This window comes from Pelodiscus sinensis, chromosome 8, assembly GCF_052426305.1.
Source record: "Pelodiscus sinensis isolate ZL-2025 chromosome 8, ASM5242630v1, whole genome shotgun sequence".
NCBI classification, from domain to species: Eukaryota; Metazoa; Chordata; order Testudines; family Trionychidae; genus Pelodiscus; species Pelodiscus sinensis.
The window spans coordinates 45,113,332-45,130,292 of record NC_143059.1 but is presented as its reverse complement, the minus strand read 5'-3'; the positions used below and the strand labels follow the sequence as shown (position 1 = coordinate 45,130,292).

The window sequence follows — 16,961 nt, the reverse complement described above, 5'->3', positions numbered from 1 at the left end:
CCATAATATCTCTGTGAGTATTGTGTGTAAATTGTAATGAATAATATTTAAGGGATGGGCTGGATCATTCAGGTGGGAGGAGGGATTTGCCTATAGGTCAGCAATGGGCAACGTAGGTTAGTGAGTGAACCACATGAGTGGCCCTCCTTCCTTTTAGGGGAACACAAGATTATCATAACTAATTTTTGTGTAATTGTGGGGCATACTGATTGAACCATAACAGCACTTTGTAATCAGCACACACCTCACTTTGCATGCCTTTGTTTTATGTGCATGCTACTTTAGTAATACCAGTAGTTAAAAACCTACATAGGTAGAAACCAGCAGAATCTGGCAACCACGTATGAGGGCAATGGTAAACAAAATGTCTTGTGGATCATATATAAAACCCTGATGGACTGCATGCTGCCCACCACTGTTCTCAGCCCTCAGTTCAGATAATGCCCAAGCTAGTGAAGACTGAAATCATTTACCATAGAAGGCTTAGATAGCTTATATAAACTTAAGTTTGTGGTGTCAGATAAGGCAATCTTATGGCTTTATTTATATCTTTTAGGAATCTCTAATATTTTTGACCACAAGGTTGTGGAAACACAGTTATAGACACTGGCAGAAACAGAGGAATTTGCACTTTGATGGCTGTTTGAGGTTGTTTGTTTGTTTGTTTCTCTAGAAAATGCCCCTGAAGGGAGGAATGAGCACTTGTTTGTCTCAGAACTATCCTGTAGCTTTTCTCTCCACTCTAATATTTTACCCTTCCTTCTCCATGTATTTGAGAGACCACTATGGAAGATGATGAGTATGATGCTAATATTTAATTTTTGTATGCACACGGTGTGCTTCGATTTATAGGTGACATTTGATTCTATAGCTCTGTTTCATCTGACATCAGTAGTAAGTAGTCGTCTTTCTAAGTGTCTGGCTGAGATTGGGGCATGGAGAAGAACTAGTTGGCTGAAATTTAATCCAGAAAAGGCAAGTGTGATGCTGGTGGGTTGTTGGAGAACCTGAAAAAATGATGGAAAAAACACTTGTGCCCCTTCAGTTGAATCCTCATTTTCTGTCTTTTTTTCCTCTGGGTTTGTAAATATGGGATTACATTGGATCCTTGACTGCTTTCTGAATGTTCATATAATAGTAAGTCCAAGTTGGTTAATTCTATTTTCTGTTTGTTTTAACATGTTAAGAGCTTTTCCTTCTGACACAGACCTCACAGTAAACTATCCATGCATAACACTTTGAGATTAGAACACTGCAGTGCAGTATTCCTGATCCTGTATCTGAAAATTATTTGGAAACTTAAGCTAGTGAAGACTGTGATTGTCTGCCTACTTAGTTGACTTCACTCTAGAAGTAAATTACATGTGTCCCAAACACTATACTGGCTCTCAAGTTATTTCCTGGTGCAATATAAAGTTTTGGTTTTAATTTATAATCAGGGTTTGGGTCCTGTATATCTATTAAGAAATTGTCTGGCTCTATCTGTGCATTACCTTGAGAAATGGGGTTACCTGAGCTGATCAAACTAACAGTCATCATATTTATACAACAGGGGGCTTGAGTAGTGCATGCTCAGTAGAAGCCTTCAATTCTGGAATTGCTTCATCTTTTGGCCTGACAAAGCACAAGTTTGATTACTGACAGGACACATTATTTTTTCAGATTTTTCCTACGCAGAGGTTTTTTTTTAGGTATACTGTAGATTTCTGGCTACTGTTGTTTTGTGGTAGTTAAAATTCTGTCAATGCACCTACTGAAAATGGCAGGTGCGTTATGTACACTGAACAATAAATATGTGTGATAAATAAACCTTTCTTTAAAAATATAAAATATGTAGCCTTCTTCTTGGATTGCATTTGACAATTTATTTAACAAATTTGTGCACTGTTTGTGTAGAATCTATACTACCCTATCAGCTGTGCTTTATTTTAGTTTTTATTAGCTGCTAGAATGATCAGTTGAATAGCCACCAATTTAAAATAAGAAATGAGTTTCCTACTGTAGCTTCTAGTTTCAAAAGATGAGTTATGTTTGGGGCCTAAAAACGTGAGTGCCCTTATAATCTCTATTTGCGCTACTCAGTTTCTCAATGAAATGTTTAATGTTCTGCGTATATTACTGCTAAAAACAATCAGTCCTGCCTCCCCTTAAAATACTGCTGAGCAAAGAGTGTGACTAAGTTCCTTAAATAGCTTAATAAACCAGAGTACTGAAGTTTTAATTTATATGTGTAACTGTTGTTGGTGTACTCTGCTGTAGCTAGCATGACCTAATCTAGGAAAGGATATATCCATCGTTTAGGCCCTGGAAGAAATTTTCCTTTTTTGCCTTTATGTTGCCCTGCTATTATAGTGAATAGCATATTTACATTTCATTGTTTTTTATTGGTTTACATTTCTGTACAATAAATCTGATTAAATCTGTTTGAATATGGAACACGGTGAAACCATAATTTTCATTCCATTAACATTTACCTGTAGAAAGTGGTACAGTGAAATCTTTGTTATCCGGCACTCTGTTAACAAGAAAACTTTGTTAACCAGCATTGCCCCCAGCCACAATGCTGTCACATCTTCAGGCACACAGGCCTGGCTTGGATTAGTTTAACAATTTTTTGTTTAAGAAGTACTAATCATCTTTAACTCAAAATAGAGATGTGAGACCAACTACCTCACACTACAAAACTACTAATATTAAAAACTTGAGTTTTACTACTATTGTCCATTGGTTTTTCCTAGGTTGATGGGACCCTCAGATAACCAGAATTTTTAGATAACCGGAACGCCCTAATCCCCTAGCACAGTGGTCCCCAACCTTTAGAGGCTCCCAGGTGCCTGGGGGCGGGGCCACTCACGCGCCGGGCGCCCGGAGGCGGAGCCGCGCGTCCTGGGGCACGCCAGGGGCGGGGATGCCCTTGCACCCGGCGCCAGCATGTGCCCCAGGGCCGGGGCTGGGGCCGCCCGAGCACCTTGTGCCGTGGGCCTGGGGCTGGCGCTGCCACCTGAGCCGCGTGCCTGGGGCTGGCACCGGCGCTGCGCGCTTGCCCGCATGTGCCCTGGGGCTGGGGCCGCCCGAGCACCGCGCACCAGGCACCAGTGCGTGTCGCGTGCCTGGGGCCGGCGCCTCCAGTGTGCCGCGTGCCGGGGGCGGGGCTGGCCCAGGTTGTCGGCGGGTGTACACAAATGCCCCAGCGGGCGCCATGGCACCCGCGGGCACCGCGTTGGGGACCACTGCCCTAGCATGCTGGATAACACAGGTTTTACTGTGTCTTCAGAATTAATATACTTGTATGTTCTATATTCCAACTCATCTTTAATATGGGCAACATCAAAACCTGACAGAGAACTTGTAGGGGATTATTTAATCATTACCAGTGATCCTTTATGGATTCTTTATGTGCACTATTACCTGAAAGTGTAGTAATGCTGCAAATATTGATTATCAAACCAAACAATATGCTATGTAATTCTACATATCAGCTATAATGTCCTTTAGAGAGAATAGGATTAAAGCTCTAAAAGTGGAGCAATGCATGAAAACAAAGTCAGCACCTTCAGAAAGTAAATTTGTAGCCTGAGAATCATGACCTCTTTACATAGAAAGGAACTATTAGGTCATTTTAGTCCTCCCAATATATTTACCCATGTCTAGTTTTAGCTGTCATATGTGAGAGAACACTATGGCTACGTCTACACTGGCCCCTTTTCCGGAAGGGGCATGTAAATTTCCCTAGTCGTCGTAGGGAAATCCGCGGGGGATTTAAATATCCCCCGCGGCATTTAAATAAAAATGTCCGCCGCTTTTTTCCGGCTTTTAAAAAAGCCGGAAAAGAGCGTCTAGACTGGCCCCGATCCTCCGGAAAAAGTGCCCTTTTCCGGAGGCTCTTATTCCTACTTTGAAGTAAGAATAAGAGCCTCCGGAAAAGGGCACTTTTTCCGGAGGATCGGGGCCAGTCTAGACGCTCTTTTCCGGCTTTTTTAAAAGCCGGAAAAAAGCGGCGGACATTTTTATTTAAATGCCGCGGGGGATATTTAAATCCCCCGCGGATTTCCCTACGACGACTAGGGAAATTTACATGCCCCTTCCGGAAAAGGGGCCAGTGTAGACGTAGCCTATGGGTTCACAATCCTGTAATGTGCTGAAATTTTCATTTTCCTTTAAAATGTTTAGTCTGAAGAGTATAAGCCCCAGATTTCAAATCTAATGTTGAGATGGGCTTTAATTTACCATCTGACATGAGAAATTAAGAAAAAAAGAAAAGCTTACACTATACACTACTTAAATATTATAGGCAGAGCAGATAGCACCCCTTATTTTTAAGCTTGCCTGACGTGTCCCACTATAAGGACGTATTTTCTGTTGTTTGTTACTTCAACCATTTGGGCTGAAATTTTCTATACGGGGGTCTGCCTTAGTCTGATTTCTTTCCTTCAGCCATTTCTGAGAATGAATAAAAGGAAAAATATATTTTTGGCTATGTTAACAAATTCTGGTAACCTTTTCCTTGAAAATATCTAGCTCCCCCAACCTTTTGAGTAGAAACTTGAAATTTAGCAGAGGTGTATCTTTTGCCATCTCCATGAAAATCTGGCCAATTTATAAGCCTTTTAAAATAGCACATTAATGTACGCTCAGTAAATATTTGCTTGATTCTAGTTTCATGAAGAAGCTACCCACATGGGCATGTTATAGTCCTGGGGCTGAACATGACTGTCACCTGCATTTGCATCTCTGGCATGTTTCAGACCATTCCTAGTCCAGGCAACTGAACTGAGAACAGCAAGACGGTGTGTCTCTTGTGCTCTCATTGACCCTGCTGGGTCTTGACAGCACATGGAAGATGCAGCTACCTGATTCAAATGCAGAGAGGACAAGTGCCAGACTGGGAGTGGGGGCACAGAGGCTGGATATTGGCTGGATAAAGAGACTGAGGAGAAGAAGAAGGGGGAGAAGGAGACTGGGAATGAGACTGAGAGCCAAGCATCTTTTATGTTTTGTCTGTCACCTTTTCAAGACTGGAGAACAAGGCTGTCCTGCACTCACCTGGCGGTCCCTGGCACACTGCTCTGGGCATGGTGACATGGTGCACAGGACTCCATAGCACTGAGACCCCAAGTGCCTAGTCATAATGCCAGCCTCTCAAATTTGGCCCATTCACCCATTCAACATGATGCCCAGAGTGGGAAATCTGGCCCAGCCATGTGGGCCAGAAGCCAGCGCTGCCAAGTGAGTTTAAGGCAGGTTTGTTGTACAGGCCACTGCCAGTGGTCTATCAACCTGAGCTCTGCCACTGATTGTGCTTATGGGAATATACTCAAAGATATACTCTTGTCATATACTTAGAGTTACAAACAGTGCCTCTATCCTCAGGTGTCTTCAAGGATGTGCTGATACTATGAAGAATGCTGGAGAACAGAGTAGGAATGATATAGAAATACTATTTTAATTTCAGCCTCCATCAAAGCAAGGGACAGATCCTACAGTTCATTCATAGGTTGTAAGATTGTGACTTAAATCACAAAAGAAAATTGAATATAAAATGTTTGAAAACAGAAATAATAAAGCAAGGTAAATCATGTTTGTTTTATTTTTTGACTTTTTTCTGATAGCAGGGCAAGCATTTTCATCACAAAGAATATTTTCATTTCAGTATTTTAGTGAATTCAGATTAAGTCTGAAATTTGCTTCCTTGTTCAAATAGAATCTCAGTCATTTAATCATGATACATCACCAAGTTAAATAAGTAAAAGCTAGTCCAGCCAGTGCTTTATATTGCCTCTTGTCTGTGACGTAGGTCATATTTGTGTTGTCAGCTTTGTAAAGTTAGTTTCTCTAAATGACCACTTAAGGGCTAGATTGTAATAATTGTGCACTGAGAAGTTCTTTGCTCAGCAGGTCTTCCTACTGATTTCAGTAGGACAACTATTTAGATAATATTCAACAGATGTGCACACAGCAGCAAAACAAGCACAGACATGCACATGGAATTAAGTAGTAGGCTACAACTTTTATTAAAATTTTAGCACAAAAAACGGGCTCTACCGTCCTATCACCCATTCTCTCCTATAGCAGGCATTTAATATGTTTTAAGATGGGAGTCACAGAGCTCCTTACCATATAATCCATATCTTGCATTGGAGTTATTGGACGCCAATATCAGGTCCCTGTGCAGGGCTAAATCCTGGGAGCTGTAGAATGCTAGCCAATCAAGACCTCTCACTCTAGCTGGCCAATGGGTGCCAGAGATTCCCACTGTCCTTTGGCAAGTCCCTCCCTCCCTTGTTACTATTTGTCATAATGTACTAAAATTAAAGTATACAGGGAAGTGGTGGGCAACCTGTGGCCCACAGGTCACATGTGGTACATTAGGATTTTGTGTGTGGCCCACATGCAGGGTTGCTAGATTCTGCTTGTTTCCATCCACATTTTTTTTCCTTACTGGTATTATTACTAAAATAACATGCACATAAAGCAAGGGCACAGGAAGTGAAGTGCATGCTGATTGCACCCTTCGTTGACTGAGAACCATGCAGTCCTTCTGTATCCAGTCATAGCACTGCTATGGTTCATTTGGCACATTCCACACATTTTAGGTACATAAGCTCAGTTAGTGAAATTGCTCTATCCTGAGATACCATCTTGGTTACAAAAATCTTGCAGCCCACTGAGATAGAGGGCAGTTTACTAGCTTAAGTTGCCCATTGCTGAAATAGGGCAAGATTGTGAGACTCCTCCCGCCCCATTCGCACTGAGTAATACTTTACTCCAAAAATGGAAAAATTGTTCCAATGGGATTACTTGTGTGTAAGGATATCTCAGTCTAGCCTATGGTTCTGAGGTATGGTTTCAAAATAATGTCAGACTACTGTCCCCATTTTCAACCAGTCATCTTAACTTAATTTGACAAAAATATTCTGAAAATATATGTTTGAGCAGTGATCTTTGTTCAATGCCACTCTTTAAGAGCAGCATTAATTTTTATTTTATTGTATTTATCTATAATTAAGATTAGCCAAAAGATTTTCATGTGTAATGTAGCTGTGCTCCAAGTTTTATGTTATTCTGGTAGGGTTTTTGTCTACATGAATGAGGGAGGTAAGATAAACCTTCTGTACAAGCAAAAAACTCAATAAGCACATTATTGTTTAAGAGTAATCTCCTGGGTTTTTAAAAAGCCAAAGAGCAGAATATAATCAAAGTTTAGCCATGAGGTAGCATCTCCTTTTTATTAATTGCTAATATAATTCCATTAAGTTAAGAAGTTAAATAGCAGGTGTCAGCCTTTTATTTTTTATTTTTTTTATGTTGCATCAGAATGTTTTTTCTGTCAATCTGTCCTTGTTGCTGTATAGTTAACCTTGAGTCCTTGTACAAGAGTGTCTCCTGCTTTTTCCTATTTGCCACCTCCATTTAAAAAACCCAACCCTGGAGCAGACTGCCTGGGTCACAAGAAAGTATACTCATCAATTAAATGTGTGACAGTGTTTTCCGTTGGATGAACTAATATGTCAAGGAGATGGGCAGGACCTCATGTTTGTGCTTTTGACAAATCAGCAAATGTTTAATCTCTAAATGTGCAGCTTCTCATAAATAATGCAGCAATCATTGAGCCAAAACACTACTCTGCCAGGAGGGTATCTCAGTCAGCAGAGAAGTAAAAAGACAAAATAAAAGTAAATCATCCTATTTGTTTGGTTCTCTTTTATACCTGTCCTGAAGACTTCCTGTAATGGCTAGGATTTTTATTTTTCCCCTCAACTGTTTCTATTTAACTTAGCCAAGAAATTTGAAAATTCATTAAGGAATTCCTGAACTTGGGGAGGGGCATAGATTTTAAACAAACTGTGAAAGCAGAATTATATTTTTTCTTGATATTTCATGGACCACTTACATGTTTTCAACCTCCCAGTCACTAACCAGAAGAAAAATGAACCCTCCCCTCCTCCCCCACTGTTGACTGATTTCTGACTCCATTAAAGTCAATGGCAAAACTATTAATGACTTAAATCGGGACAATGTTTGTTTCTCATTCATTCACATATAAATGCAACCAACAATATGGTAAAAGAATGCTAAAGTTGCAAAGCCAAGCAGTCAAAAGTTAGGAAATGCCAGAGTTAGATTGGATAGGCAGTCTTAATTCAGGTCCCTTGTGTATGTATTATGATAGTCTTTCATTACATGATGAAATATTGTCATTTCCATAGACCTCTGCTTCATCCATTGCTCAGGATAGTGTGTGCTCACTTGAATGGGTTCATGGTTGAATTCATTCATTGTGTTTATCCTCATCATTCAATGTATGCTCCAATGCATTATTTAATTCTTTACAAACATTAATGAATGTGTCCTGACAAACATCCTGTTAGAAGAGGTGGTATCACTATCCCCATTCTATGTATTTCACTTTATATGTTCAGATGCTGAAGTACTAAGCACTCAGAACTGCAACTCAGACCCAAGAAAGCTAAAGTTGGGGCCTCAGAAAATGGGGAACATCTATGTTCTTTTAACAGAAAGCAATGGGAACCTTTGGCAGCCTGTGCCACCTATTGATAGAGCCCTGCGTGGATACAACATTTATATCTGCATCTGTATCAGCAAAAATGATCCATGGATATCTACATCCATGAATATGGATGCAGATACCCACAGATATAAACAGATTGCTGCAAACTTGCAGGGTTCTAGATACCAAGTTTGTATCCATATCCATGTATGTGAATAACCCACAGATATAAAAACAGATATCTGTGGATTTGCAGGGCTGTACCTATAAATATGCAACTGTATGCATATATTTACTGTTTTCACTAGAAGATGGACCATTGAGAATACACAGCCTCATTAACGATGATTAATAACTAGTCACCAAAATCTTAATGCCTGAGTTCAAATTCTTCCTTTTAGACTGTCTAGGCTTGGTTTATTCTGGTCAGGCATCTTGGGAACCCCCTTACCTTTAACTGTCATTTCAGTTTTCCTTTATAAATTAGGGACTGGGACCCAGACCTTTTGTCCCAATCTCTATTCAGGTCAGCACTTAAGCATGCAATTAAGTACCATAATTAAGCACAATTGTGCTTTTGTTACTTGAGACACCACACACTTATAAACCTGCTTAAACTGAAACACATTTGTAAGTGCTGTTGTAAATAAGGATGCTTTACTTAATCCATGGCCTAAGTGCCTTGCAGGATAGGAATGGATTTTATCATGTCCTTATGTGTGTTGTTTTGCTTTGCTGAAAAGAAATGGGTACACTGGTATGTTTATGTTATTAAGCTGAAGCATGGACTATTTATTATGAACATCAGAACATGGTCAGTAGTTGATTTAGGCTGTGATTTTTTTTCAAAAGAACTAAACGAAGGTAGGTGTTCAGCTCTCAGTGAATTTCAAAATAATTTTGACATTTAACTTTCTGAGTTTCCACTGAAAATTGCAGCCCTAGATAAAATATTCTGGCACAATAATTATGTATATAATGGTAATGAAAAACAAAACACTCTTAATGAAAGAGGATAGATTATAAAACTAGACCAGGATTAGAAACACAGAATTTTGAGTATGGTAAAGCAAACCTAATCTAGAGAATTAACTTTCCTTCCCCCAGTGTTTTGCATGAGTTATTCATCCTCGTTTTACTGGTACCTCATACATCAAATCTCTTTAAATAGCTAGGAGACTTCTTGCATGATGAAAATAAGCTTTTCACAACCAACAGATTTCATTTCCTGGGCAAACTTTCTATTTTGAAACAAAATCCCGAAGTTAATTCCAGCAGTGGATTAGCTGAATTTTGCAGAAGCCAAATCAGTTTATACCCTTCTTGCACCCTAAGCTTCTAAAAAGACCAAAATTTGCTCCAGTTACACGAAGTCTCAGATATTTGGGACTGATATTGCTTGTGTATCATGCCTGGCATGTTCCTGGGAATGTAGCAGACAAATTTTATTAGTTTGAAAGTAGCAGAAGGTATCCAGATTTGCTAACTGAGAAGTTGGCTTTCAGTGATTTCACATTATAGTGCCCTGGCAAATGAAGACTTATGGGAAGCTGAATTATATTATGGGTGATATTATCATTAGTAATATTCTCAGACAATTGATGTCATTAGTGGCCCCTAGAAGCACCTGTCATAATGGTATTCTTTTAGGAATCTATATATATTTTAAAATATTAATTCAATCAGATCTTTATGCAAATGACAATGTCATTATAAGTGTTAGCACAGAATACCATACAAGCACCTGAATACAATGATGGTTATATTACTGAAACATTCAATAATAGAAAATAGTTGGACAAGCACAAACTAAACTTAACAACACTACTGTGAGACATATAAATATTACTCCATGAGAGTTTTCGGGGTGCCCGGAACTGGGAGTTACCCCCTCTGTCTCCATCAAGAGGCTTGTGCTTAACTGGGTGCCCACTCCTTGACACCTCCAGTCTATTAGCCACCAAAACAGTCTCCTCTGGGCTATGCTGATCTTTATTTCCACTGAGGATTTGTAGTATTCAACCCCTCATCCCCTGGTTACTCACCATACCATCAGGTATGTTGTCCCGGAGGGAAAAGTGTACTCACCAGCGTGAATGATACAACTCAAGAGGATTAGCTCCTTGTACAATACTACAGCACCCAGATATATGTAGAGTAAAAGATTTGTATGTGTATTTAACACAGATCATCATTCAAGACATAGTAGAATAGGATAATGAAAACAAAATAGTTACATATAAAACAAAATCAGTCCATATTTTCTAGACACTAAATTTAGCAGGCTAACCTCCTGTCTAGAGCAGTCTTATCTCACCCCAAACCTTTTGTAATGCTTCCAGTAAAAGCTAGTTGAGTCCCAGTTTTCATTAATGTAAGTTCACTCTCCATTTTCTTCTTAAGTTCAGAATAACAAGCTGTTTTCTTTGTCCCATGGTTATAGCCCAATAAACCTTTTTCATGCAGCCTGCCCACCCCCAGTTAAAGCTTCTTTCCCCCGCTGCTGTTCTCTTCATGTTAAATCTAACAATTATTCTTGTTCATTTTGCTCAGACTGGTGACTGTTAATGAGACAATACTCATTTTACATGTCAGCAAAAAGATGGAGAAACATCTGTGGTCGGGTAGAAAACCAGTTTTCACCTCTGCTGGAGATTAGCATCTTGATACAAACTGTAAGAACCTATTGCCATCATACAAACATAACTCCTGCATAATATCAGCACATATATTTTCAACTACATTCACAACCAGAGGCATGGGCTTTCATTTAAATCCCTATGTGATATTCTTTATGGATAACTATTATGAACATGGTGTGCTAGGTGTAATGAGTTTATTAGCTGTCTTAGTCTGTAACTTTAAAACAAGTAAAATCCCACTTCTTCAGATGAGCTGGAGTTTATTAGGTCTGTTACAAGTTGATGTTACAGTGAACCCTTTGCCAGCTGGCACCAGTGGGCATGCGTGTCACACTCCTGTTCTACAGATGGGAAATTGATGCAAAGCGACAATATGATTTGCTCTGCACTACACAGTGAGAAATGGCTAATCTAGGATTAGGTTTCAGATGTTCTTCACTCCCACCCTTGTGTATCATTCCTGCAGTCCATGCTGCCTCCAAAAACATTTGCTTTATTCTGTATATGAGACAGAAGATAGCAGATTCTTGCACGGATGAAGTCATGGGTGGACCTGGAATTATGGGGCAGACAATATGGGGAATATTTCAATAGCATGTGAAGGTAGTTAGCACCGCCCAGAGAAATGCTCTTAATTTGTTTATTTCTGAATGTGTGATGTACTTTTAAAGTTGTTTTTTAAAGTCACTAATTAAACCTGTTTGATATTGTTAAAATATATTAAGCATATGTGTCCTTAGCAAATTTATGGTACAACTTCATTAGAAATGTAGATCGAACTATATTAGGTGAACTCACAGCCAGTGGACTAATTACTGTGGTGGCGCATGTCCAAGGTGGCAGATTTGCAAAATTTTGAAGTACCCAGAGCCCGCACCCCTCCTACATTCAAATTCTCCCCCCATCCACCTGCCTAAGGCTCTGAGAGGGAGTTTGAGTGAGGGAGGGGCATGGACTCTAGAGAGGAGTTTGGGTGCTGACTGTAGGCTCTAGACTGGAATACAGGATTGGGGGGGAAAGTAGGGGTCAAGCGCTGGGAGGGAGCTAGGATGCAGGAGGGGGAGAGGGTGGAGCTCTGTGGGTATTGGGTGCAGGTAGGAGTCTGGAGATCGGAGTACAAGAGGGAGATGCAGGCTTCAGTCTCTGGGAGGGAGTTTGGGGATTAGGGTTCAAGGTGCAGGCTTTGGGAGGGAGTTTTGTTGCAGGTGGCGGGAGCACACTCCAAAAGGAAAAGTGGGTGCATGTGGAGGTCCAGGGCATTGTTCCCAATACACTGCACACTTGTGTGGCTGCTCAGGAGAGATTCCAGTGCTGCCCAGCTGATTAGCAGAGCGCCCACAGCGAGGTTTGTGAGGTGGCAGGAAATTGTTGTTCCGTGGCTGGAAGGAGACCCTGCCTCTGCCTGTCACTGGTTGGCTGAAAAGTGGGACAGGACACACCTCTCCCAACAGCTGTTGCAGCAGGGGAGGTACTGGGAGGTGTTCCCCAGCCCTGGCTACCAGAGCTGCTGCAACGCAGGCAGCAGCACTCAGCTGGGGGCTGAGAAGCAATCCAGGTCTAGGTGAAGAGAGTGGCGCAAGTGCTGGGGGGCTTTGGAGGTGGAGCTAATATTGGGGGCTAGCACTGGGTAGAGCTCAGGAGGGTTAGGTGCAGTGGGGCTCTGGAAACAGGAGGCTGGCACTGGAGGGTCTGGTGGTGGGAGACTCTAAGAGGCGGAGGACTGGCACTGAGGCATTTGGGGATGGGGGCTGGCACTGGGGGGGCTCTGAGGGTGGGACGCTGGCACTGGGGAGGATTGGGTGCAGGAGACTCTGGGGTCAGTGGCTGGTGCTGGGGGGTAGTGCAGGGGTGGAGAGCTCTAGAGGTTAGGGCTGGCACTGGGGGCTCTAGGGGCTGGGGCTTTTGGTGGACCAGCAACATTATATTTGCATATTTGTTATTTGCAAAGTGAATATGCAGTTATGCAAATAAAAGTTTGTGAATAGGTTTGCTTGTCCCTGGTATCAAAAGGTTGGGAACCAATGGAATAGGGCACTTAATATTCATGAGAGTAAGCTGTAGTGTAGATGCTGATATTAGGTCAACATAAGATGTCTTTTTAATTATTGATATTTTATTTCTTACAGTATTTCAAATTTAAAAAATATAGCATAATTTTGTCTTTAACTAAAAGCAGGCTATTCTTATTACTATTTTTTTGTTTTTTTACAGGCTCTAGGAAGTTTTTACTTCCTTCATGAATCCTTGAAAAACATCTACCAGTTTGATTTTAAAGGTAAGCACAGAAATTAAAAGTCAGTAATTGTCAAAGACTTCTTGGTGGTTCTCATGTAAGGAAAAAAAACCCTAGGGCTTTATTGAATTTAGATTCCTTGTGGTTGCACCCTTTAGAGACTTCAGAAGAACTCCAAAAGGGTGCAGATCAACTGCAGGATCAGGACCAGAAATGTTGGACAGTGGTAACTGGTCTACAAAAATTGTGGCTGAATTTTGTTTATCACTTACGAGTAGTGTGGGTAAATGGGAAGAGTGGCATTATTTTTTTAACGAGAAACTCTATCTTTGTGTTGCAAATTTTTGTAAATCTCCGAACTTTTAACAATTTGATGTAATACTTCTAATATTTAAGTCAGCGTAAGTAATCGCTTCCTGGCTGAAGTTACTTCTAACACTTCTTTAAAGTAGACATGAAAAAAATATTATTTATAATGTACATTATTTTTAGTTGTACACTATCTGTGTTCAAGTTATTGAGCTAGATCAAATTAATTCTACATCTTGCATCACATTAATTTGAAACATCACTGAAGCTGTGATAATTATAGAGTGAACTAATTGTCTCTATTGTACAGATTCATTAATTTTGCTCTCCGAAGAGACAGATTGCCTCTGTTCATGTAATTGAGGGTGTAGGGTCTTCCCTTGGTGAAATATTTGAATAGCTATTCTGTTGATATTGCAATTTGAGATTTAGCCAACATAAATCCTTCTCCTCAGTGTCTTTTTTTTTTTTATGCCCAAGGAAATTTTCAAATATTCTGCCAGTTCCTCTTCATATTTTACCTCTGAAAGAGAACATTGTAAAATGCAATAGTGATAAAGGAACTTATAATGAGAGGTCAGCTGGTGCATCCTGCCATTCTCCCCAACTAGAACAGTTTAACAGACATGGAGCAATAATATGGAGTGTTCTTATTCAAATGAACTGGAAGCAAGATTGTTATGTACCAGAAATTCTCAACACCCTGCAGAAGGAGCCAGCTGCTCAACTTTCCTTAGTGATGCCTGGGATTATGACCTTTACTACTTCAATCACTACACTGAACATTTAGCCCATGTACTGATCTACTGTATTTTTGAGGATAAGAAATTAATGAACTTGTTAAACTAACATTTATATTGTGAGATGACAGTAGTCACAACTATTTATTCATTTTCCTATGTGATTGGGCTTTGTGCATCAGTAATATGTGAACTGTATCTGCCAGATGATTCAGAGCCAGCGGTTCCATCGCACCAGCAGTACAGAACAAGGGCTTTAGCTCACAGTTCCAGTTAAACCTCCCTCCCTCTGGTCATACATCAAAGATGTCCAACTCTAATGACATCCAGCAGAGTGAACTGACATCTACGCCAGGGAAGAGGGGCTGTCTAGATTTATTCACAGCTGATTGACAGCTTATTTGCTGTTGTAGAGCCTTGAAAAGAAAGAGAGAACGAGAGAGAGAGAGGGGGGTTATAATGGAAGACGAAATCAAAAGAAAGTAACCAATATAAAAGTAAATAGATAATAGTCATGCTAGCTAGAGGGAAGGTACCCTAGATGTGCAATGCTTCATTTGTCTCACTCAAACATAAATCAGTTTTCTCTCTGATTCCATTCAGCTATACCATATCAAGCTGTGATCTAGTTGTACCTCATAGACATTCCCGGCAATGAGTTCCACAGGTTGAGTATGCACTGTGTGAAGAAGTACTTCCTTATGTTTGTGTTAAACCTGCTGTCTGTTGATTTCATTGGCTGACCCCTTGTTCTTGTGTTAAGTGAAGTAATAAATAACACTTCCTATTCACTTTCTCCATGCCATTCCTGATTTTATAGAACTTGATCCTACCCATGCTCCCAAGTCATCTCTCTTCTGAGCTGAATAGTTTCTCTTCATATGGTAGCTTTTCCAACCCCTAATTATTTTTGTTGCCCCTTTCTGACCAGTAGTCAAGATATGGGCAGAGCATGTATAACTATCCTCAGTGGCTCCAAGATCTTTTTCTTGAGTGGTAATGGCTAATTTAGTACTTATAGTTGGGATCATTTTCCAACATACATTACTTTGCATTTACCAGCCCTGAATTTCATACTCACCCAGTTTAGTGAGATCCCTTTGTAACTCTTTTCAGTAACCTTTTTCTTCCACCTCACTTTTTACCCTTTTTTTCCATATCATTCATGAATATGCTGGCATGCCAGTACAGGTTCCTGAGGGACTCAGGGTACGTCTATACTACAGCGCTAATTCAAACTAACTTAGTTCGAATTAGTTAATTCGAACTTAGCTAATTTGAACTAATGCATCCAGACTAAAAAACTAGTTCGAACTAGCGTTTTGCTAATTCGAACTAGCATGTCCACACAGAGTGGACCCTGAACCGGGGTTAAGGATGGCCGGAAGCAGTGCCGGCAGGGCATCAGATGAGGACTTAGAGCGTGGAGCTGCTGTCTCAGGCTAGCCGAGGGCTGTGCTTAAAGGGACCCGACCCCCACCCCGGACAGACAGTTCTCAGGGGTGTCCCGCTTGCAAAGCAGTCCTAGCTTGGATTGCCCGGAATACCCACACTGGGCACATCACAGCACTCGGCCATCAGACTGGCTGCACTTGTCGCAGGCTGCCGTCTGGGGAGAGGGAGCAATTGGGGGGCTGCAGTAGAGGTTCCACCCCCAGAAGCCCGCAGAGCCAGCCCAGTCCTCCCCATCGGGGGCTCGTACCCCATTCCTCCCTCACCTCCTTCCACTTACCCTCCTTACCCCCCCCCCCTTCCTGATGTACAAAATAAAGGACAATTGTGGTCAAAAATAGAATCTCTCTTTATTGAACAAAACTGGGGGAGACTGGGAAAAGGAGGTGGGAGAGGGGAAGAGAGAGGGTGGGAGAGGGGGAGGGCAACTACAATGATGAGGGGTTTGGAACAGGTCCCATATGAAGAGAGGCTAAAGAGACTGGGACTTTTCAGCTTAGAAAAGAGGAGACTGAGGGGGAATATGATAGAGGTCTATAAAAGCACGAGTGGGGTGGAGAGGGTGCATACAGAAAAGTTCTTCATTAGTTCCCATAATAGAAGGACTAGAGGACACCAAAGGAAAGGAATGGGTAGCAGGCTTCAAACTAATAACAAAGTTGTTCTTCACAAAGCAAAGAGTCAACCTGTGGAACTCCTTGCTGCAGGAGGCTGTGAAGGCTAGAACTAGAGTTTAAAGAAGGCTAGAGTTTAAAGAGAAGTGAGATCAAGTCATGGAGGTTGGGTCCATGGAGTGGTATTAGCCAGGGGGTAGGAGTGGTGTCCCTGCCCAAAGTTTGTGGAAGGCTGGAGAGGGATGGCATGAGACAAATGGCTTGGTCACTGTCTTTGGTCCATCCCCTCCAGGGTCCCTAGGGTTGGCCGCTGTTGGCAGACAGGCTACTGGGCTAGATGGACCTTTGAACTGACCCAGTACGGCCATTCTAAGCTCAGGGCTCAGGGTAGGGGGTCTCAGTGGACCCCCTTGATTTTCATGCACACCTGGTCCTGGGTGGCCAGGCTGGCAGCTCTCCTGC

At 41.3% G+C, this 16,961-nt stretch overlaps 1 protein-coding gene across 2 annotated transcripts in view; it reads left to right on the top strand.

Annotated features, from left to right (window-relative positions):
* The window catches only part of INPP5A (inositol polyphosphate-5-phosphatase A), a 431,202-nt gene that overhangs the window by 241,348 nt on the left and 172,893 nt on the right, over positions 1-16,961 (top strand). For both annotated transcript variants that reach the window (XM_075935228.2, XM_075935231.2), the window contains exon 5: positions 13,363-13,426. In XM_075935228.2, coding sequence (XP_075791343.2) covers positions 13,363-13,426 — 64 coding nt within the window. The remainder of the gene's footprint in view (positions 1-13,362; positions 13,427-16,961) is intronic.